The sequence below is a fragment of the Strix aluco genome, chromosome 1 (assembly GCF_031877795.1).
Source record: "Strix aluco isolate bStrAlu1 chromosome 1, bStrAlu1.hap1, whole genome shotgun sequence".
In the NCBI taxonomy this organism is placed as follows: domain Eukaryota; kingdom Metazoa; phylum Chordata; class Aves; order Strigiformes; family Strigidae; genus Strix; species Strix aluco.
Genome location: NC_133931.1, coordinates 67,057,216 through 67,081,505, shown reverse-complemented (window position 1 = coordinate 67,081,505; position 24,290 = coordinate 67,057,216). Strand labels below are relative to the sequence as shown.

Genomic DNA, 24,290 nt, shown 5'->3' with positions numbered 1-24,290 from the left:
CACAGATACTGAGGTCCAAAGTGTAATTTAACATGACACTGCTCTCAGCCAACAAGCCAGTTTCTCTAATTATTTAAGTACAGTCAGGTGCTCTTCCAGTATTAGTTCAGCCTGGTAATTTAGACATCACTAAACCATATTTCACCGTTCAGTGTTAACATAGCCTCAACAGTGTCTTACATTTGTCAAAGCTGATGGGACTTGCACAATATATTTTTAAAAAGAAATACATAAACATGGATTTCTCCCAGTAAGACACACACACATGGCTTATGCTCATATAACACTCGTTCTTAAATCAGCAGTGTGCAAAACTAGGCCCTCTCCCTCAAATTCCAAGTTCCTTTCTGCTATATAATGTTAGAGGATATACAGAATTTAGAGACTAAAAGAAAGAAATGGGTAAGATGATCAAGATGAGCAAAAATGGCCTAAAGCCCAAGCACAATCCAACTAAGCAGAGCAACAGACATCTATTTTCATTTACAGCTCCCGAAGAGTGATATAGCTGATGACTGAGTTTCCATGACTGCATACAGTCTGAGTGAAAAATGAACATTCAAAACTTGATGCCAGTAATTTGCCTGAAGATGCTGCATTGGTTTTTAAGGTAAAGAAACTATCTTCAGCTAGCAATAGGTTTCTTGTTGTTATTGTTTGCTTACAAGACTCTGTAAGGCCCTTAAAATGGTTAACGTCCTGTGGGCATTTCCCTAAAAGGGTGTCTCTGTGCTCAGGCTATGAGACAGGACAAGGACTAGGAGCTACTATATCACCATGAAGTGCTAGGGGGACTAAGTTGATGAAATTCACTAACTGCAACACCTTGTGGACTTCACAGTTGCAGTAAATTATTATTTTCTGCAATCAAGAAAGCGCAGGTAGCCTTCAAAACATTCACATATTAGCGTATCTAAAATGTGCCATGGCAAAATTAAATTCTCTTTCACGCATGTGCCTAAGAAAGGAAGTTTGTTTGATCCCTCCCCTTTCAGGATCGACATCCTCACCCTCCAGATTATGCATTCCATAAACTTGTTGCCAACGGAGGTCACAAACACCACAGAATCAAGTGGCCCAATTCCAAAATTTAACTTTCATATTCATACCTCATCACTTCCTCACAGTCTATGCAAGCAGTCACATCAGACTAACATTTCTACGCATTTTTCAAACCAGAAGAGGAGAAAGGGCAGGAGGAGGACATGAATTCTGCTTAGTTATTAAAAGACAGACCATCTCGTTACTTGCAAGAATCCTGCCTTCTGCAATACCTGATTTGAGTTTTATTCAACCTCCTACACTGCGGAATGTGGAAGAGAAGCAGAAAGGAGAATCAAACAAAAACATGCAACTGCATATGTGCAACCCAGAATTTATAGTTAACATTTACAATGAAACATCATATCAGAGATTTAGAAGCATTAGTATGCAAGCAATACATGATAAGGGGTTTAGAATGAGGATCTGGACTGAACAGACACTTCAGTATAATGACTACTACACACATTATTTTGTTTTTATAAGCAATTAAAACAATTAGATGCATCTTCCCAAAACTCTACATGAAAGCATTAAAGGCAAAACGATCCTCCAAACGCAAAATTAACTTTTGCTTCCTTTTTTTGCCTAGGATTAAAATCATACAGCTGGGTTTTAACACTGAAGAACCGTTAATTAAAGCCATGTTCAGTGTTGTATAAAACATAGAAAACAAAATACTGTGAGTATTCCCCAAAGCCTGAGATCATACCATTCTAAAACAATGTGATACAGTACTAGGCAACTCACGCAATGCAAACAATTAGCACACTTTTGTTAGAGCATTGCTTATACAATAAACACTTGGCACATATTGTACTTTATGGTATTCAACCCAGAGGCCGTTTAGAAAGTCCTGTAATTAAGCATCAGCAGTGGTTAACATACAGGGACGCTTTGTTCCAAAACCCACTTTCTCTGTACAAATTTTCTACTTACCTTTGATTCTGTCTAGCCCTGCCTCTTACTGGCAGGGGATGTCAAAAGCAACATAGTATCCAGAACACACTGTATTATTTCAAACACCTGTTCCTTTAAAATCACAGGCTACTGGGCAGCAGATTACACGTGCGGCCATACTCGTGAATTATATGCAAATACAACGTATATGTTTTTATAAAGTCACACACGCTCCATCAAACTGCAGACAGGAAAAGGAATAATCACCAAACAGGTTAGAGGGGCTGCTCCGAGAGACTGTTTAACCAGCCTCTATGCCCCTCCTATGTTAATAACTGAATAGGGAAAACTCAAAGAAGAAAGTAATAACGAATTTAGGGGTTAAAAGCCCTCCCTAAAAGGAGAAAGTCAGACTTTATGTTACTGCATATACCGCTAGCTACATAATCAAGACGCAAAGCTTGGCTGTGTTAGGAGAATGTTGTTAAGTAATCCAGCATACACACACCTAACGCTGAAGTACTGTCCTGAATTAGATGCTGCTGCTAAGTGCAGTCACGAAGTTCAGTGAATAACACCAATTGCTCAATTTACTTCTGGCATCAAGTTATACTTTCAACAGTGCCTGGTAAACAGCTAAAAATATTACTCTGATGCATTCTTCTTCTGCTAGGCAATACTTTTTTTTTCAGTCCTGTCCTGGCAAAAGTAAGGTCTGTGTCATATCCTGTCAAAACACGACAAAGCAGAAAAGCCAAATTTCGCTATTACAGCAAAGGCTGCAAGGATTATGCAGTTTTCTCTCCCATGTAAAAATAACACACAGTATTTTCATTTTGTTGCTGCACAATCACCATTAACAGAACAGTGATTTCCTTATCTGGTTCTAATGGCTGTTTTGTGGTATATTTGACAAGGTGCACCAGCAACACAGAAGTACCTGTTTCTCTGTGTTTTCAAAATACATCTTTTGGCTGGGAGATTAACAAAAACTGAACTAAAACTAAAGTTAGCAAAAACTCTGTGCTGTTGCTTCTCATAGTTAGCCAGGATTTGAAAGCTCAGACTGTTTTTCCACCTCCACATGCAAGCAGGTTTTTTTAAAAACCCAGGTATTTAAAGCTACTTTGTAGTTGCATCCCACGGATTTCTAGAAGCATCTCCATATCAACTGCTCATCCATTGTTTATAAAGTGTTCTACAAAAGAGTGAACAGATAGCATTAAATGCAAACAGTGTATGTTGGAGCCATCATATGACAAAATAAAGTTGAAGGCCCAACAAAAAATAATTTATTTCAACCACTGGAGCTTCTAATAAACAACTCCCTCAAATTTTTTCTCCTTTTTGAGTCAAATCACTTCTAATTATCTTTTGAGATAATTAGATATATCTTGTAAAGAAGAACCATTTACTGCTTTCTATACAGCTTAGAGAATAGATCCACATAGCTTACTGTCTTGTCTTCAACCCAGGTCAGCAGAAGATTCATAAAGAAATCCTTCACACCCATTAAAACTGACAGTTAACGGCAGAAATATAGACTAAGATTCTTATTATTTCACAGTCCTTCACTCCTACCAAGCTCCAGGAATGGGATTTTCAAAAAAAGACTGAGCAAATAAAACCTCTACAGTATCAGCTGGAATTGCGTTTAATCAGAAACTCTGAAAATCAAAGTCTTCACCTACCATATGACAGCCTTCCAAACGCATGTAAGATTGTTCTTGGAACACAGAATATATGCTGCTTTTGAAAACTACTAACCTGGAATGACATACAGTTCTTGGACAGAGAGGAAAGGCAAAATCCTGGGCTTTTTAATGGATGGGAATTTTTTTTTACTTCAATCTCAGTAGGACCAGACTCTCTCCTTACCTTTAACTTGTCTTGAGAAACTTTGTTAGTGTATCAGAATCAAACTAATAAATAGGGCTGGTTCTTTTTGTCCCCAAATACTACACAGTAACAAGACCTCATTAACTATAATAAATGATCTGTAAAAACAAGTTTACCAAATTTCCCACAAAAGCAATTCCAAAAATAAGGAATTGCAGTCAAAATATTTCAGCCCGAAACACTTCTCCAGAATTTCAAATTCTCTGAAACAGGAGTTCTGAGTAACTCTTCTGGTTGTATCACCAACTTTCTATTTTAATTCACACAGAAGTACTAATCAAAGGCAACAGGTAATAAAAAGTTAAAAAATCGTATTTCCAGGATTACATTTATTCTAGAAATACATACAATCAATAAATGAAAACGTATCTTAAAGATCAGAGCAGTCAGTCAAAACTAAAAAGCTTCAGTTCTGAAGTAATCCAAATGCATCTGCAATGAAAACATTTACCTGCTATTAGCTTTTGGAGGGTACTCTTATCTCCATTAACAGCAGCAGCATGCACTTCAGATGCTAACGAGGAACCACTGAAGAGGCAGTTTGCTGAAATATTCATACTCTTTCAAGGTATTACCATGGGTCAGATCTGCACCACCACCATTTTTTGCAGGAATTCAGTTCTAGAAGAAAACAGTAAAATAGAATTAATTTTATAATGGGTCATTAAAACAACTCAAACAATGCTAAAGCGAATAAACTGTTCTGTTAAAAGCAGAAAAGAACACACACATTTTTTATTTCATGGATTAAATCTACCTCTAGCTAAAATTCAAACAGAAATGCCTACATTAAGGAGATATATACATATATAACCGTTTCATTGCCTTCAACATAAATTTCAATCAATAAGCTTTGCAAAAGTCTGCAAATAGGAGAGTGTTTACCTACAAATCAACAGACTGTTCTTCAGAGCATTGCTATGCATGCTTCAATTCAGTAACCAATTTAGTTTGTTATCAAGTATCAACTTGATATATTCCTCCAGTACTTGATACCTGGTGGTATTTTACCATGGTGCTCTATGGACATATGCAGGACAAGGTTTATAAGTTGAAGTAATATCTTTTATTTCACCAACTAGCATAACTGAAATAATCAGATCAGCTTTCTAGATTGCAAGTGTTCTTCAAACCTGAACAGAAGTTTGAAAATGTGTGTGTAAGAAAAGACACAATGAATTAGACCAGAAGTCCAGCTTTAAATCCTGTCTCAGACTGGCCAATGGTAGATGCCAAAGAACAGAGCAAATATATACATATATAAAAGATAATAATTATATATATGAATATGATTTTGTCCCCCCCTTCCAAATACTCTCCCAATGTACACTTATTTCTAGTTCAATCACTTCCTGAAGTGGACTTGGTTTCTGTATATTTAGTACTCTGCAAATTCTGCTAATTATTTCAATTTATTTCTCTACTATAAACCTGTCCAGTCTCCCCTTAAGATTATGGAAACTTATAGCATGCAAAACATCCACTGGCAAGGAGTTTCACACCACAACCAAACACTGTATGGACAAAGCGCTTGCTTTCATCTGTCTTGTCCTGGCTCTTGCCATTTGAGGGCCCTTAATCCTTGTACTGGAAGGAACAGTAAATAAACAATTCTTATCCATCAGTAATTATTCTACACATTTTTAACATATCCTCATAGCTTACTTGGCTGTTACTAAAGCAGATGCTTTTCTGTATGCACAACCATTTTAACTGCCCTTTTTTGGACCTTTTCACAGTTCTATTCTAACCCTTTTGAGATGGAAAGAAAACTCCACTAGTTATTCAAGATGTGGGCAAAACATGGATTTATGCAGTGCTATAATGGCATTCTCTTCTTTGGTCTCTATTTCTTTCCTAAATCACATCTACTGCTACAGTTGCCTTCCTAGCCTCTTCTGAAATGGAACCAGTACCTTCGCTGAGCTACCATATCACTGCCTCAAGATCTTCACAATAATCAGCTCAGGTCCACACGCTATTTCAGAAATGAAGAGGGGTCTGCACACTTGAAAACTTGTTGATTTTCTCCAAAAGTATCAAACACTTGAACTTCTACTTTCAACTCTTACCACAGTGCACATTTGGAATGGAAAACAAACTGAGGTAAGCAAACAATAATTGTACACATCAGGAAAAAAAAAAAAAAAAAAAAAAAGGAGCTATTGCTGAGGCTGTCTACTAAATTCTGGGAGTTTTTCACCTCATCTTCTGTTCCATGCTAATTTAAATATACTCCTTTTGTCATGTCCTACATTTACATCATAGTACACTTCGAAAACAGCAAGAGGAAGCTATTTTGCTTCAACTGTTATTTTCAACCATCTTAGTTTTATCTGTTCTATAAATTTTATATGTTGCTACACAGCATCTGTTGTTATTAAGATAATTGCAGATGCATACATATGTTGGAGGGAAATATTAAAATTTGTTGGAGGGAAATTATTAGAATACCAGAAAAACATTCACTTTTATGTAAAATGAAGTGAAAATTTCTACAGCAGATATTAAGCATGAAGTAATAAAAGTAAAGGCTTTTACCTGCAAACAAAAAAGAAAATCAAATACAACTTAATACGTTAATTTAATTGTAGACTCTTCTTTACAAGCTCCAAACTTCCTTGGAGAGCTGATAAGAAAACTAATACAGGAAGCTTCATGGCAAATCCAATCAGTTACTCAAAGAACACCTGCACAATTATGGTATCAGTTCATACCACATCTCTGGAATAAGCACAAATATGGAACCATGAGGCTGTGCAAAACTGCTCAACAACACATCAATATACTGCATCCAGTCTGCATGAAAACGCTCAGGTGTAACTCAGTGTCTAAAGTATACCACATGATAACTGCAGACAAAGCTTTTAACACACTAGCATCAAAATTGTTGCTTCTCCACCTTGTCCTCAGACAGCCAAGTGCATACTATGCTGCTTCTTAAAACAGCTAACCGCACCACTGAACACTCCTTTCCTGAAGTCTGTCTGGTTGAGTTTTCATGAGCCATGAAAGCGGGTTCACCATGTCTTAAGAAATATAACACCTTACCTTCCAACCTCTCTCCCGTACAAAAACTAGTAAAGGTGTGACTAGAAAGGCATGAGATGCTGGTTTCCTTGAGTACATATACTAGAACTCCTCACTACGGGAACGCTTCCTCACTTGTGTTCATGGATCTCCCTTTGCTGTCTGTCAGTCACTTCAGAACCAGGAGTAAGTACGGTATTGCCTAACTACCACTCCTTAGAAGACATATGTTATGGAAACATGCAATGACTCACTACACTTTAACAAAGCAAGCAATCTCCCCAAACCCAACTTTTGTTTCAGGCACACCTATAAAATTAGTTCAGAAGTCATCCTAGTCACCCAACAACCAGTTTGACAACACCATGCACCTGTATGGCATTTGTACCTGTCTGAAGTGACCTGTTGTTAGAGCACAATGTTACTTGCTCCTACACCAGCACTGGTGCACTCCATCAAGAACGCTGGTGCAGAAGTGTGAGGACCAGTTCCTCACATAACTTCATGAAAGTATTTTTTCTCATTAATAGTTCTGGAGCCATTTCTGGTCATCTGAAACCTATTGAACATCATGATCCTATCCCACCGCTCTCCTCTTCTTCCATGAACCTCAGAATAACATGACAATGATGATGTTCAGTATCTCTTGGAAGTCATGAATGCTTCTATCCTTATTGAGTTCGGCGAACCTCAGAAAAGCCACTGAACGTTTTTTTGACACAACTGTTTTACCACATAAGTAGATGATCCTTCCCATAATCAGAAGCACACCATTAATGGATTCATGGCTTTGTTAGCTTCTAGGAGCAGAGAATAGAAAGGAGTTCAAAGAGTCTAATGTGACCACAGGTTAACAACACTTCCACTTTTAGAGCCATATAAGACAGGCTAACAGTGCCATAATACACCACAACAAATTACAGAAAAGCTCAACTTGACTTGGTGCTTAAGAAAGCCAAAGAAAGTACAGATACATACATGACAACGCAGGGTGGACAGAGCTTACACAAGCCCAAACACACTTTAAGACACAGAGCACAACTGTTTTAATTTTAGTGTAACAGCCTTTCAAACATTCCCAGTTGTAGCTAGAACCATTCTTTTCTTTTAAGGAGGATAAAGAATATCCACATCATTCAAAATACTTGCACCATTTGCTGCTTCCCAAGCATCCTCTGCTCCTCCAACAGACTGCTTTTTTGACTTACATGACACATAATTAATATGTTTCATTCAAAGCTAAACATTTCCTCCCAGCCTAGCAGTATGGTTTATGCTTTCTGGTATCCTCTCTACATTATACTGGATAAAAGCAGATGAGGCATTTCTGACTCAGGTAACCCTGAAGAAACCAAAAGGGACATGAAAGTGAGTGTCAGTTACAAGTAGTCGCAGTGCGTCCCCCTACTTTACCAGTACTTTTTTTCTCCTCAGTTATAAATATAAATTTTCCCACTATATGAAGGAAACTACAATACTCAACTACAATCTGAAGAGGAAAGAAAGAGAAGGGAAAAGGCTACAGAGATGGATCATGTGCTACATAGTTTAACATGCACTTGGCATACAACACTACAGCAAGACTGAGCATATATGTATTCTACAAGGTCCAAAGTTTTACTGGAAGAGGATGAAGCACTGCATTTTAGGTGGTTTTCCTTTCGGTGTTTAGAACTCCGGAAGTGACAAAAAGCACAAATCTGCTGAAGCGCCAAGGAATGAAACTGAACGCTGACGTTCGACTTTAACCCTATTATCAAGCTGAAATTGCTCCACCCTCCCACCAGCCGCTCTGCCCCCTCACACGGGCTGCGTTCCCCCGCCTTGTAAACACGAAGTTGCTTCCCCAACTCCGAGGACAGCAAGACCCCAGCGGGCACAGCGCCCAAACACCCCTCAGGTCCCCGACAGTCAAAGCCCTTTCCCCAGTCCCGGCGCCCGAAAGGCCCAGGCGGGACCCAGCGACACCAAACGGAACATGGACAAACTTTCCGCAGCCGCCCCGGGGCTGCCCGACCCGCCCGAGGCGACGGAGCTGCCGCGCGCTTCCCGCCACCGGTGAGGGCTAACAGGGACCCCTCCCCCGCCCGGACAGAGCGGGCCGCGGGCCCCCGGGCCCCACAACGAGCTCCGGCGCCCGATCAAGAGCGGAAGAGGCTGCGGTGCCGCCAAGGCGGGAAGGGTTAACCCTGCCTCGCCCGGACAGTGACAGCCGCCACCCTCCTCTCCTCCCCTCTCCGGCGCCGCAGCTGCGCCCCGTAACTCACCTCGACCCCACCCGCCGCCTCATTGCGCCGCCAGCAGGCCCCGCCCCTCACCGGCCGGGCGGGGCCGGGGCTCGGGCTCACGCGCGGGCGGCCCCGGTGCGTTCTGGGATCGCCTCTGCACCTCCTACCCTCCCCCCCCACCCGGTGCCGGGCGCGGGCCGCTGGCGGCGGCTGGGACTACGCTTCCCGGCGTGCCCCGCGCAGCGCGGAGACCCGGAAGTGAGCGGCGGAGGCGGGGAGCGCGGGGCCCCGCGGTGGAACTTGCCCGGGTGTTTCCTGGCGACGGGGGAAGTGAGGAGCCGCCGCCGCGGAGAGTGGGAGCCGCGTTTCTCCCCCTCCCGGGCGCCCGATCTACCATGAGACCCGCCATCTTCCCGCTCCTGCCTGACCCTGGCTGCCTCCTTCTCCTCCTGGTGAGCAACCGGCTTCTCACAGCCTGGCCCCGCCGCGGTCCCGGCGAGGGGAAGCATCGGCCTGGGCTGGGCGGCGTGGGGGCGGCCGGCGGGCCTCGGGGCTCTTCCCTCCTGGCTGACAGCGTCCTCCCGCTCCCCCCTTTATGCGTGCCCGGGACGTGCCTCGGGCCGGGTGGCGGCCCCCGGCCCCGCCGCGGTGCTGCCCTCGCCTCGCCTCGCCGGGGGCCGGAGCCAGGGCCGGGGCCGCTCCGCCGACACCTGCTCGGTGGGGTGCGGGGAGGCGAGCGGTGGCTGCGGGAGCGGGCCCGGTTGGTGGAGCCCGGTGTTGTGGCCGAGGCTGATAGGCTGCGGACCCGGAACGGGCCGGCGGCGGGGCGGGGCTGGGCTTGGGCTCGGCGCCGTCCGGGCCGAGGCTCGGGAGCCGCCGCGGGCCCGGGGCATTGGCCTGGCGGGCGGTGGGGCCTGGCCCCGGCTCCTCCGCGGGGCAGGCCGGCGTCACGCCTCCCCTTTCAGGAACTAAGGAGGGAAGGCGAGGGGAGGGAGCGGGCCCGGGGGGGCCGCGCAGCCCCTCGGGCGGGAGCGGTCGCCGCGGCTGCCGGGAGGGAGCTGCCGTAACGGTGCCTCTCCGGAGTCCGCTTCTCGCCCCTGTTTCTGTGCTGCCGCCCTTAAACCGAGGGGAGCGGGTTGCCGTGCCCGTGCCCGAGCGAGGAGGGAGCTGCCTGGGCGCCCTTTCCGTGAGCCCGTCTGCGGTGAACTGACCCCGGCCGAGCTCAGCGACCGAAGCCGGGAAAAGTCCCTGAGCTGTTTTGCTCCGTTGTCACATTTATCTTTAGTTGTCAGACCACAGCACTGTTTTTTTCAGGCTGGCATTACCTGTATGATCTAAGTCACCTTCTTCCTTTGCATGCACAGAAACTCAATCACTGATGCGTGTCTTTTGTGGAGATGTCTGTGTTATATTTTATCTATTTTTTTTAAACAGGCAGATATAGTGATTCTTACTTTTCCAGAACTGTATTATGCCAGATTCTGGGCTTTTTGTAGCATAAGTGACTTGCAGAGCTAAAAGGGACTTGTGTGAATAAGTTTAATAGGATTTGGTCTTAAGATGCTAGTGAGCTTAATCAATCAATTTTAAACATTTGGGAGAGTAAAACTGGCCAGAAAATAAAGAAATAATTGGAGGTAAAGGTAGACAGAGCTCTGGGGATCCAAAGGGATGTATGTAGTAATAGAGCTACTAATGAATGAATTAATTAATAGAAATGTGAGGACAAATACTTATTGAACAGAACAAGCACTTGTTATCCCTTTGAAATGTGCGCTTCTACCTGGATAAGCTCTGGTTAAATTATTATAAACTTCCTGTAATTTCACGCTTAGTAAATATACATGATTGGTAGGGTTTGAAAAAACACACTTGAAATGTTTATATATAGATTACTATTTATAGTGTGTTAGCTCTCTGTATGAGAGACTAAAGTGAAGAACCTGGTATTTTGCAGTCACATCTATGCATTAAAACAAGAATGTTGCTTATGCGCTAGGTTGGCTTTTACCATTGTTTTAAGTACAGACTCCAATGAGCAAAAACAAGGAGTGTGTACTGGTTTAAAATGTCATTTAAATGAGCAAGTACAAGTTTGAAAAAGTGGACATGAGTTAATGAAAGCATTTTTCTTCCTGGTACAGTTGGTTGATCAATGCAAATTTAATATGCATCCGTTAGATCTATGTGTGCTGACTACAAAATAGGAAGTGGCCAAGATCTGAAATTTCCCCATGTTTTAGTTGCTGTTTCTTTGTGTATGGGTCACTTAAACTGATTTCTAATGTGATTTAAAAGAACTGTATACATAAAACTTCAAGAAGAATACAGATCAGGGTTGTTTTTAAAAACAACAAAATATATAATGTTATCTGTGTAATTCTTCAGCATTTTATTGGACATGGCCCTGTGCTGTAAGGTGCCTATTTACATACTTGGATTGAGCCAATGAATCATTCCTTTTAGTAGACTTGTTAAAGAGTTTTGGAAAAGTTGTCCTGAGCAGACTGGGAGTGGGAGGGATCCTTTTTCTTTAAAAAAGATGAAAAACTCTTTTACAAAGTATGGTGTCTGTTTTATCATAACATTCAGAGAATCTGGTAGGGTGTACCAGATTGGCTTTAAAGTTCTGGTAATTGGTTTTTCTTGTTACTGACAGCCACGAATACTTAAGACCAGCAATGCAACCATGATCCTGGTTGGTAAGGTTTGGGAGAGCACTCTGCTCTCCATCCTTTGGATGTGCCATCTAGCAGAGCCTCTTTGAGCATGGCAGTTGGCATAGTTTGTGGATAAGTGAGCTTATTGGTGTTACATCAATGGTTCCTCAAACAGAATGCAATGATACTTAGCTGTGAAAACAGCTTACTAAGCTGGTCTTGTTTAGTAATAGCAATGAAGTTAAAAGAAATGATTTACTTTTCCAGAATTTTGGGTAAGCATATTGCTTTTCTAGATGGGGAATTAAAATGCTGCAAAAGGAAGAAATGATACAATGTCAATATCAAAAGAAGTTCTTTTGTCTAAAGAAGTTTGACAGTAGGAGATCACTAAAATTTTAAAGGGCTTTGGGTCTCACTCCGTTATTCTCCCTGGTCTCACTGAAGGTTGGCTTGCTAGGATGGAGATTGCTGCGCAGAGTGTTAGAGGGAAACCTACCAGTCCCAGCACAACCCTTTTCCCTTCCAACTTCTCAGCCTCATATACTATCATTGTACTGGGCTGCTGGGAGACAAAAAGGGGCTGGAGGGAGGGTGGGGGAAGTACAGGCTGGCATGACCCCTGCCTCTGCAGTACTGGAACCGAGTGGAAGGACAAGCAGTGCACAGCACAGGCTGTAGAGGATCATGTACAGCTGACTGCAAGACTGGAATAAGAGATGCACGTTAATGTCATGAAGCCCCTTGTACTTGTAGATTAAGGTGTTTCTGCCATGTTCGTATGTTGCTTAATACTGGGTGGAACAGATCTTTAAGATGAATCCAAGGCAGTGGAATAAATGCTGACAGGACAGTGGCTCATCACAATCTCCTCTAAGGTGTGGTTCTTTGGCTTTGCTCTAACCAATCATTCTGTATGTTTGCCTCTACTTGTAGATGTGTATATCTTACCTATAAAGAAAATTCTAGAACTAGATACTCTGTTGCACATGCTGCTTCTGCATATGTTTGAAAGACATTTGTTATATTGCTCAGTACTTCACTGGGAGGCTCGTGGGCAGTGTCCCTGAGCAATAGATGTGACTAGAGGAAACCACCGATAGTGCAAGAAATGAAAGGGGAAGTTCTCTGTGAGTTTTGTTGTTTTGGTTTTTTTTCCTTTCCCTCAACTGTAAAAGGATTTCCCAATTCTTGCACTTCAGTCGGTGGGGGTTTATTAGGTTTCAAAACACCACTACTATACCTTTTCTCTGTAGCTTGTTTGGAAAGGTGTCATGGACAAACTGAGAACACCTACTTCTTAATGTTTGGCAACACCTTTGGAAGAGTGTATTTGTCCTTTTCTCTTCTGAAAGCATGAAATGTTGGTGTGTTTTCTGAGTCTTAAAGCTTACCTAGTTTTCTAATTAGTAGCTTCTCTTCACTTGGGGTTGTTATGGAAACCTCGTGTATGTTCCATTTATGATTCAGTAGCCCCACTGTCTATGTATGCTCTTCTCTAGAAGTTGCAGTTTATCATTGCCAGATAATATTTAGTGTTACAGTGGGTCTTGTACTATAACATTTTATATTTTAGTGAAACTTCGAAAATACTACTTATATAGCAATGCAGTTGCAGCTGTTAGGAGCAGTAACTTAGAAAAGGCACTGGTCAATGAACTTTTGAATTTCCTATTAAACTTTTAATTGGAAAAAATACTGTAGGGTAATACTTCTGTTTCTTGTTTTACTGGCACTGCCTTTCATGTCTTAATATGACACCAAGTACCCAAATAATGAAAGGAAAATGAAATAAAATTATGTCTTTTAAGTTAATATTAAATGCTGTAGTAAGTTGCCCAAAGAGAAGTTGAACTCTGTATGTTTTATGTGTAGAACATATTTCTGTGCATTTGCTCTCCCTGCATATGTATTAAACAAATCTTATAGTTGGGAATCCTGCTGAAAATGTAATATTCTGCACTTGAGCATTAGTCAAAGATTGTAGTTACAGGCAAATTTTAGGCCACTGAGTCTTATGCAACGGAAGGGGTTCCCTCTGAGTAGCATGGGAGGTCTGAGGTGGCCATCATCTGTCATGACCTCTAAGAGTGAAATAGTAATTAACTGAGGACCTTTCCCTAGGTTGGGGAGGGGGGGGATGGGGGGTTGTGAGTAGGGGAAGCTTAGACTCTTGCTATGAAGAAGAATTGCATTCTTCTTGCGGTGTCATGTGATGGGCAAGATTCCTGTTTGGAGTGCTCAGGAGGGAAGAGAGGAGAAACTGAACTGATTCTTCAAGCACAATACTCAGACAATACTGGAAAATGTTTGAATGAGTTATTGATAGTAGGGTGTCAGAGATCCTGTTGCTGGCAGCTGAAGAACTCTGTGGTGACACACTCCTTGATTTTCTTTTGATATCCTTACTGTTCTCCTCCATAATTTGCTTTCAATTTTTTTGGCAGGGCAGCTTTCTTAAGCGAGAGACTAGTCCTTTTCTTGGGAAAGCAGAATTACCACTGGTTATTCTTATACATGCCCAGCAGTTATCCCTTGTGTTTTAATCAAACCTATTTATTTTGAAAGACTTTAAAGATCATATGCTGCTATTCAGGAGATCCAGATGTTCACCTTGCAGGCTCTTCTGTAAGGCTCACTTGTACAGTTTCCAGATATTTTGTTTGCTTGAAGGGAGGGAGTTGTCTTGCGTGAAAAGCAAGTATATAAAATACGCTGTAAATTTTATACCAGAGCTTCTTGAAGAAGCTCTTCAAGAGAGTCTAGAGATGTATTTAAGTAATAGGTGCTTCAATAATGAAGTGATTTTGGATGCATTAGCAATACCTTTTTTTTTTCCCACACACACACACTCTCCCCTTGTTTGAAAGTGAGTTTGCTAGTGATTTAGTGGAGGAACACAGGAACATTTGGGAATGTAAGCAGAAGCAATATAGGGTGTAGATGTCAGAGCCTAAGGAATGTTTTCTTCCAAAACTCTAAACTGGAGAGAGCTCCCCTGAGAAGCAGAGGAGGGCAGGTGCATTGTAGAGAATTAGGAAAGCAAGTGAGATCAAAATTTCCTTCTGAGGGTTTTGCCTTTGCAGTTCTTTCCCCCGATATGTCTTTGTGCATCAGAAGCATGATAACTACTTGTAGAAACATACATCATTTTTTTTCAAAACCATTAGAAATGTCAACTGCTCATATAATCTAATTTTAAAAAAAGTTCATAACTGAGATATTAGAAGTTTGATTAACTTTCTTTTTTTGTAATTTACTGACTCTCTGGTATTTCATTTTACATTGTTAAGGGTTATTCTGTAAAGCTATTGCTATACTCAACAGTAATACAGAATATTTTTTTCACTGCCAGTTGAGGATGCTGTATTTCTCCAAACCAGCTGTAGGACCCTGTCCATATTAAATTATGCTCTGGTGATTACAAAAAGTGCCTTACAAAAAGTCACAAGGTATATTGCGAAGGAGTTCCATAATTTTTCCTTTTTTCCATGTTTGCTACTACTGAGAAGCTGACTGTCCTAATAATACACCCTTTAAAGCTAAGAGCCATTCATGCCATTAAGTGTGCAAAGTTCCAGCACTGTGCCCTCCAGATAAGCACCTCTTACTTGCAGCCTCTTCTAGGAATGAAGCAACCCTGGAAGCTCCTTCACACACATGCATGTATGCCTTTAATTTGGTAGTGATCCACAAGATCTGCTCTTTGTGTAGCTGATAGAACAGAAATGTTATCTTGTTGGCTGCTGTGGCACTAAGCAAAGTGCAGCAGTCTGTATCTTAAACCATGTATTAGTTGAAACAGAACACTGCACGTGGTTATCAAAATGCAGGTGCTCTATGTATACCTTCAGCAAATAACTGGTTTCCAAGTAATTGTATATGCAGCACGAGATTTCTGGTAAACACAGTAAATCTCCTGTTCATCTGTTTTTATTGTAGTAAATGTTTTGGGTTTCTTCCTTCCACCTGTTTCTTCATCTATATTAGTTTGGCTTCAACAAGAAAGCTTTAATGAAGAGGAGTATTGAGAGCCTCACCGTATTTACCTGATAGGGTCAAGTTGTAGAGTTTGTTTTTTGATTGCCACTGGAAGTTTGACCATTTAAACGGGAAGGGCCCTCTAAAGGTCATCTGGTTTTATTCCCTGCTCAATAACTTAGGGTTAACTTAGATGGAGTTGCTCAGGGTTTTGCTCAGTTGAGTCTTGAATATCTCCAAGGATGGAAGTTCTACAGCTTCTCTGGACACCTCTTTTACTGTTTGATCAAAACCTGTTGAAAGTTTTATCTGAAAAATCTATTGGAGCTGCAGCTTATGTCCATTGCCACTTGTCCTATTATTATGCATATTTGAGAAGAGTCTGGCTCTGCCTTCTCTGTAACTTCCAACTAGGTCATTGGTAACAGCAGTAATAGCCTCCCCTTCTTAAGTCTGGACAAGTGCAGTTGTCTCAGCCTCTCCTTGTATGCCCTGTTGTCCAGCCACTACTCATCTTCATAGCCTGGACTTCACTCCCATATGTTAATGTCTCCTACAGGCAATCCCAAAGCTGGACAGAATGCTTCAGATGTGTTCCCACAAGTGCCAAATGAAAGGGAAGAATCAGTTCCCTTGGTCTGCTGGCTACATTTTTGCTAATGCAGCCCAGTATGCAGTTGTCTTTGCTGTAAGGGTTGCGCTGCTGACTCCTGTTCAACTTGCTCCCCAAGACATTTTCTGCAAAGCTGTTTTCTATCCGGTTGGTTCCCAGCCTGTATAGGGTTTATTCCATCCGAGATGCAGGACTTTGCCTTCATTGAACTTCATGGGGTTTCTGTCAGGCCATTTTTTCGAGCCAGCTGAGCATTCTCTGAATAGCGGATCTCACCTCTAGCATAATAAGCCACTTCCCTCAGTTCAGTACCCTGAAGAAGTTTGCTGAGGGGGCACTCTGTTCCATCATTCTGGTCACTAGTAAAGACAAACCTTACACCCTGTACTGATTTGGAGAAACTCCATTAGAGACCAGCTGGACATGGTATCTTTAATTACAACCCTTTGAGCCCAGTAGTCCAGCTGTGTCACTCACTTCATAGTTCACTTGTTCAGTTCATATATCGCTGATTTAGGTCTAAGGATACTTTGAGATGCTATGTTAGAAGCTTGCTAAAGTTAAGGCAAACAATGTTCAGTACTCTTCCCTCATTTACAGAGCTAATCATCTCACTACAGAAAGCAGTTAGATTGATTTACTTGTTCTAAATCCATGCTGAATGGAGTGGCTTCTGGAAAGAAAATAATCCCTATAATCCTACTGGGGACCCAGGAAAATGCATTTTGTCTGGTTCTGTGGCTCTGTGTATGTCCAACTTGCTTAAGAGCTTTCTAACTTGGTCTTCCACTCATGTGAGTAATGCTTCTCTTCCCTGGTACTCTACTACTAGGCTCATCAGTAGAAAACCAGACAAAGATGACATTGGGTTTCTAAGCCTTTTCCATGTCCTTTGTCACTATGTCCCCTACCAGTTTAGCAGCAGGCCTACAATTTCCTTAGTCTTCCTTTTGTTGCCAGCATACCTGTAGAAACCACCTGTGTTACCCTTAACATCCCTCTCTAGTTTCAAATCCAGCTGAGCTTGGGCTTTTCTAATTTCATCCTGCTTCCTCAAACAATGTTTCTATACTCCAACCAAGTATTTATTTTCTTACCTATACCTTCTGTGTACTCCTTTTTATAAAAAACTAAAACCAACATCATCCAGAAAGTCTCTGTCAACCCATGTAGGTCTTCTGCCATACCTACTTTCTGCACAGTGGAGTGGATTGGTTTTGTGCTTTGAAGAGGTTGTCCTTGAAGATCAACAGGTTCTCATGGGCCCTTTTGGCTTTCAGAGCCAAGTTCTGTGATTTGTTATTAAGACCTGAGTGTCTTCAGTTCTTGTCACTTTTTTCAGGGTTCTGTAAGGTATGGTTTTCTATTAAAAAATAAGTATTGTAGTAGATTATAGATGGGAATTCGTTTGAGCCTCAATCATTGGTGACCTATATCTGAAAGTTTCATCATCAGTGGTGATGAAATGAAACACTGGAGGTCCCAATGGCTTGTTTCCTGGAAGATGTAATATATAACATCTGATGTGTTGGAGTCTCCCAGCTGCTTCACTTTGGAACCAAAATTAAGGATATGCTAACTGACAGGGAGATTTCAGGTATATGGTTTGCTGCATTCAGTTTCAAAAGAAGACACTTCTCTATGGCATTGATTTTTTTTTTTTTTTTTTTTTTAAAATCACTGAAACTTTGTATCCTAAATGGTGTTTATCATACAGGAACCTGAGCAGAAGGTAGAACCGTACAAATACAGTAAATGACCTGGTTCCTTGGCATACTTTTTGCAGCCAGCATGTCTCCTGTCTTGCCTGACATCAGTGATTCTTGCCTGTTTTCCATGTGTGCTTCACTGAGGTGCATCCAAAAAAAAAAAAAGTCTATAATGGCATCAGGTTTTTTGGGTTTTATTTTTATAGATTTGTGGAGAAAAGAAAAGCAAATCTCTGTTGTAAGATAACTGGCAGTAAAGCTTACGTTTCTTCTCCAAGTGGATTTGTGTGGCAATTGGGCATAAACATGGAGAGAACTTGGTCATTAGGAACTCTGCAAGGAAGTATTTTGAAAGGCAAGGAATAGGTGCCTGTTCCAATGGTCTCAAAAAAGAAAACAACAGCTGTGATAGTGTTTTGCTGTTTCCCATAGCTGTCGTGATTATGAAGTGATGATATAATTAACTTCCTCAAAGGCTTCACAAAGGGAAAGATTTTCAGTGATGTATCCACATTTATAATCCTAAGAAGAGCTTTTTGTTCCTTTAGTCACTGTCTATCACTTCTGTCTCTTATAGTTTAATGAAATCCCCTTTCTTAAATCTTGCTGGAAACACTTAGCCCCTAAATTCTTTGCCAGTCATAAAAATTATGAATTTTCATAAATGTGTGTATGAAAGTACTTTTTTTTTTTTCCTTCTCCCTGTTGAGTCAATTCACTTGGGATTTTGGACAGAATGCCTGAAAGACAAATTAGTTGCTTCACAAAGGTAATTAAGATAGTATGTGGAGCAGGGGGTGAACAGTTAGGGGTTCTTTCCTACTAATGATCCCTTAATTAGTGAAGGGAGCTCAGCGAGGGTGTGGGCCTCTCAGGAATTACCTCTGAATGACATTTAAAACTGCTTTGGTTAAGAATTTATAATTGCAGGTGGGAGCAGCCCTTTTTTTAAAAAAAAAAAAAAATATTTTTTCTGTCAACATAGGCCAGTAGATTTTGCTAAATCAGTGTATGTATGTACATATAATTAGTGTTACATAGTTATTAAACATTATTTTAAAATAACCCAATACATATCTGTGATACCTTGCTGAGGATTTTGGTAACAATTTTGGTTGCAGCAGTCCTCTGTGTTGAGAACAGTAAGCTCGCTACATGGAACTGGTTAACTGCAGAGCCAGTGTGTCTGATACTTGCTACCACTTCAAGTGCTGCACCATGTGAATGTGTTAGTATTATTTTTAGGACCAGTTTGGAATACTTGTTTGAATATTTTTGTGGGAGTCAGCCTGAAGCTGGCAGGGTTAATATTCCTTGGGGAAGGTAAAGCAGCAACAGGGTATCTCTGTATCATGTTCTTTTGTGCACTTCAAAATATCTGTGGCATGTGTCCTATCCTCTGCATTATTTACTCTTCTGTCCAGAGTTATCCAGGATAAATTGACTGTGTATGTGCAGGCCCTTAGCAGCTGTTTAGGGTAGAAAGAAAATAGCTCTTATGCAGTCTGAAATTAGCCACTCATTCTTCAAGCTACATGCAGCTGTGGTCTCAAAGGTGAATTTTTCTCTTCAGATTCAGGCAGTATTGCTTTAATCAGTGCTCTTCTATAGAAGATAGCCAATGGATTTCTTGTAAAATGTATCTTTTTTTTTCCTCATTTAAATTGGGAGATTTTTCCAGTGCCAACAATTGGAAATTGGAACATTAACAAATGTCAATTGGAATGCAGCAGTGGAGTAGTATTTCTATTACTGCTTATTTCAAAAGATCTTATCCCTTATCCTCTCATATGTCATTTTAAGGTAAAAAATAATAAATACTAACCTAAAAATTGAGGCAAGGCATTTTTTAGACAAGCTAATAGATTGCCAGTGAGCTTTAATATACTGTGATTGGTAGTTTCCATGTGTAGAATAGAAGTTTGTGGAGTGTGCATCAGAAATTTACCTGGAATAAAGAAAATAAAATAACATAAGTTTAGATGATGTTTAAATGGACTTATTCTAAAGTTCAGACTTCTGACATTAAGGGAGTGGGAAGCTGAGGGCAACAAAACTCCCTTGTATTTTAGAAAGTTTATAAATTCGAGGGTGGTCTTCCTCATTTTGATTCCTCAGAAAAAGAGGGAGGAGCAGCAACAACACAGGACTGAATCTCAAATGGTTTTAATGTATGGACAAATGCTTCGTATACTACAGATGGCTGTAGTACTGTAGTTGTCTTTTGATAGTTGCACAAAACCTTAACCTCCTGCTGAAATATTAGGAGATAATTTGAGGAAGTGTGGCATCTCAATCATGCTGAAGGAAGAAAAAGAAATTATGTAGCACAAGGAGTGTCTTGGTGATATTGGGAGTATTAATTATTGCTAAAAACTCTAGATGTGAGGTTAATAAATGGGGGTGGTTGTGTGCATATTCACGTGTGCGTTAGTGCTGGCTGAGATTGCAGGGTGGAGCATGACTGTGTAATGCAAAAACTGGAAGAAGGTAAGAATGTAACTTGAACTGCTAATTGTCATCTGTACATTTGTGGATCTGTGTTGGGAGTGTGGCTCCATTGTTTAGATCTAATTGTCATTGCCTTCAGCATCAAATAAGGATGAGCCAAATCAAGCTGGCTGTGCTTCTATGCTTTCAAACCGATTTTGTTATTTGGAAGTACAAATAGGCAGCAGCACTAATATGAATGGTATAATTGAAACTGTTAACAGAGACTGGTTTGTCTGCTTGTCTTCCCTTATGTTGTCTTTAGAGTGGCAGTTAAACCAGTATGTTTTGCTTCCCTTTCGGTGGACTGGGTGAGGAGAATGACTCTAGCTGTATTTTTCACTTAAGTATTTAGCTTGTCTAATGGTCACTTGTACGACTTCTGGGTTTTTTGAACCCAGTGCCTCAGCTGCATAGTTTAAAGGAGTATGAATCCTGTACCTCTGCAGCCACAAGACTGGGGTACTTTAACTGCTGATGAGAATATGTGAAACACAGATTTCTCCAAGGCTACAATTCTATTTTATCTAAATTGCTTCTTAGGTATTTCTGTCAAACGACGCTAGTCGTATGTTTTATGATATCCCTTATTTTTCCATTTGAGCAGTTAGTTTCGGTAATCCATACTTACTTTTAAAACAAGTTTCAGCCTGAAAGGTAAAACTGAACAGACTTGTCTTTGCTTAAAGTTTCCGCCTTTCTTGATACCACAAAGCGGTAGATAACTCTGTTTTGGAGCAGAAGAGCAAAAATGTATTAAGTATTGCAAATAGATTATATGGTTAATAAAAAGATAAGCAGCAAACGGTGAGTAGGTGTTGAAGTTGAGCTTTTTGCTTGAAATAAGTTGATTTTTGTCTTGTTGAACAATAATCTCAATATGTATTAAAATCTATCAAAATAGAAATTGTGTGTTATTTTTAAAGCAGTAGCATGTGTAGGCACATGTGTGTGGAAAATCCAGTTATAAGGTGTTCAATCCTTCGGGTTATTCCAAGGTAGCAAACGTTCACATGATGTAGGAAGTATTGTTTCTCATGAAAACACGTCTACTTTTGGTTTCTTCCTCTAAGATTACGCTTTAAAGGAGAGATACTGAATTCTGTGACGACTCCTTCCACAGAATACCATAAAAGTTTTGGTTTAATTAATATCTCTTTTCATCGCTAGTTCAAGAATGAACAAAGCATACACATATATATATGTTGTTAAAAAAAAAAAAAAATCTTATTTCTTGTTCTGTGGTGGCCCTGTGTGTAAAGACTAGAATAAAGCCAGGAGAGACTGTAGAAGACCATAATGAATAAGAGGGTAGTATGTTGCTTTCTGTAATGATGCATGTGGCTTTCAAAACACGGTTCCTAATAAGCTGTTTAGACTCAACTATTTATATGAAATGACTTGCAATTTCTTCTCTAATGCTGTGCATCAAAATAACTTCCAAAATATTTTAAGTGAAAAAATGGCTTTGACTTAACTTAAAACGCAGAAGAAAGTATTGAGAAATGATTTGCATTCCAAGGTTACATATGTGATCTGTGACATAAGGAATGGAGTTATAAGTACATAATCACCAAGGTTTAAATGCTCTACAATGAATGTTTTTGGTAATGGGTTTTATGTGTAATAGCAATGCCCCAGATAGAGAACAGGCCTTTTCCCTTGACTTCGTGAAAAGGGGCAGCAAACTATTATGTTCTGCTAGTTCATCAAAGTCTTTAGAAGACAAGACCAAGCTACCGTTTATTTTGTATTGCTGGATCACAGCTTTAACAAGTTCAGAAACTGCAGGGTGCTGGCTTTCATACACAGCAACAGCTGTTTAACGTGGTGCGAGTCATTTTGGAGATTGCAGTTGTATTTTACATGCTTTATTCCTTCTTGAAAGTGAATCCTTGTGTAAGGATTAATCCAGATAATAAGAGCAGTTGGTAGATATGTGAGAGAAAGAGTTATCAAAACATGAGGTTGTGGGTTTTTTCCTAAAAAGCTGCACAAATTATTCCTTTTTTCAGAGAAATTCTAACCTCTTCTGTAAGGGAAGAAGCTTGGTAAATAAAATATCTAAAGATTCAGAGTTTTCAGTAGTTTCCTTAGGAGCTGAATTCATGGCTTTAGAGCTGTGAAACAGGGTTTAATGTAGGTGCATATTTCTGAGGATGTGGAGTACTCTAAACATTATTCATGAAGTAATACCGTTGTTCAGACACTATTTACATCTTTTGTAGGTATATGGACTCAGTTACCTGTAAGTGGATGTTTAAGACAAGGAAGCCAGTGCATTATGGCCCTGACTGGAGATTGCCCTTTCCCTCCAGGCCAAGAGAAATAACTAAAAAATAGAAATAGTTCAACTGAAAATAAATTACAGGTCTTATCTCTTTGACATTTTTTTAGACATGCCTCATGTCATTTTTTGAGCCTCAACTGAAATATTTCTATAAAAGACAATGATCCATAAGTTTGTGCCCAGAGACTTAATCTTAAAAATTGTATTTGAGTGCATGATTCTGCTACTAATAGCTTTATGGAAAAAATGCAATGCATTGAACTGCATGTTGTGATAAAGAGGTTTAATTTTCATCTCTACAATGGACTTTTTGAATTAAAATCTTGTGTCTTCTAATAATAGTTCACAAACTATTGAGAGGTTAACTTTGCCATTTTTCCGGGAATCTTCAGTGCTGTGTTAACAGGCCATTGAGATATTGTGTCTACACCAAGTATTCCTGTCAGAGTCTTAAAATGGGAGTAGATGACAAGATATGTGGAGGAAAAAAAATCACGCTACCTCTTTTTAATATGGTGGTCTCTCTACCTAGCTCTGTGCAGTTATAGCACTGTTTGGCTAAATCATTATAAAATTGAACTATCAAGGTTAAAAAAAGTTTACTTTTCTAATATATATTATGCATATTTAAGTTTAGTTAGATTTTTATCTCAGTATTCATGGAAGTTAGTAACTGCACACCTTAAATTTATTTTCAGTAGCTTCCTCTGAGTGTTTTAAACTTCCCTGATTAAATTCAAGATATGGCTCTTGAGAGAAAAATAATAGGAAAAAGATTTTTTTTTTTGTACCAATTTAAAAATTGCTCTAAAAACTTAAGTATAGCTCAGAAGTGATCATTAGTGTTTCAAAGTAATACAGGTTTGTCTCATAGTCTTATAATGAAAGTAGCTTACATTACTAATAAAAACCCTGCTTAATCAACGGGGATGGCAGGAGTTAGTCTGTATGAAAATGTTCAGGCATAGTCTGGAATCAAGTGGTGACAATTAAGAGTTGAACTGCTCTCACTGAGAGGATGAATAATGTTCCTTTTTTATTTTTCCCCACCATTTTCTATTTAGTGTTATCTCTCTCTGCTCTGAACTTTGTGGTTCATTATAGGGCTTCTGGGAACGCTGCCAGTGAGGTGCTCCTGACGGATGGTTCTGAAGCCAAACTTCAGGGGCTCTTACAATGTCTGTCAGCTTTGGCATTGCTGTCTCCTGGGATTGCTTTCAATTTGTATCATCCTACAGCAGGCTGTAAACCCGTCGGCTTCCTGTTGTCCAGGAGTTTAATGCAGACCTCGGAGCAGCAGCAGATTAGTGGCATGCATAAAGAAAACGGTATTTGGGGACTGAAAGTCAACCACAGAGTCCTGTGGGGCTTGGACTTCAGGTAGTAACTTCGACATGTCAGTCTGGATTACATGTGGGCTAGAGCTGGTTGCCAAACATAAAATGATTT

The 24,290-nt window shown here is 40.5% G+C and overlaps 2 protein-coding genes across 3 annotated transcripts in view; one reads left to right on the top strand and one right to left on the bottom strand.

The window, feature by feature from the left end:
* The window catches only part of INVS (inversin), a 99,687-nt gene extending 90,496 nt beyond the window's left edge, over positions 1-9,191 (bottom strand). For both annotated transcript variants that reach the window (XM_074823741.1, XM_074823751.1), the window contains exons 1-2: positions 9,138-9,191; positions 4,292-4,461 (exon numbers count right to left, since the gene is read on the bottom strand). In XM_074823741.1, the coding sequence (XP_074679842.1) occupies positions 4,292-4,397 (106 nt within the window). In that variant the 5' untranslated portion in view covers positions 4,398-4,461; positions 9,138-9,191. The remainder of the gene's footprint in view (positions 1-4,291; positions 4,462-9,137) is intronic.
* A 165-nt stretch (positions 9,192-9,356) lies between these two features.
* Positions 9,357-24,290, top strand: part of ERP44 (endoplasmic reticulum protein 44) — a 54,810-nt gene continuing 39,876 nt past the window's right edge. Inside the window, exon 1 of the mRNA XM_074823644.1 lies at positions 9,357-9,550. Within this exon, the coding sequence (XP_074679745.1) occupies positions 9,494-9,550 (57 nt within the window). The 5' untranslated portion in view covers positions 9,357-9,493. The remainder of the gene's footprint in view (positions 9,551-24,290) is intronic.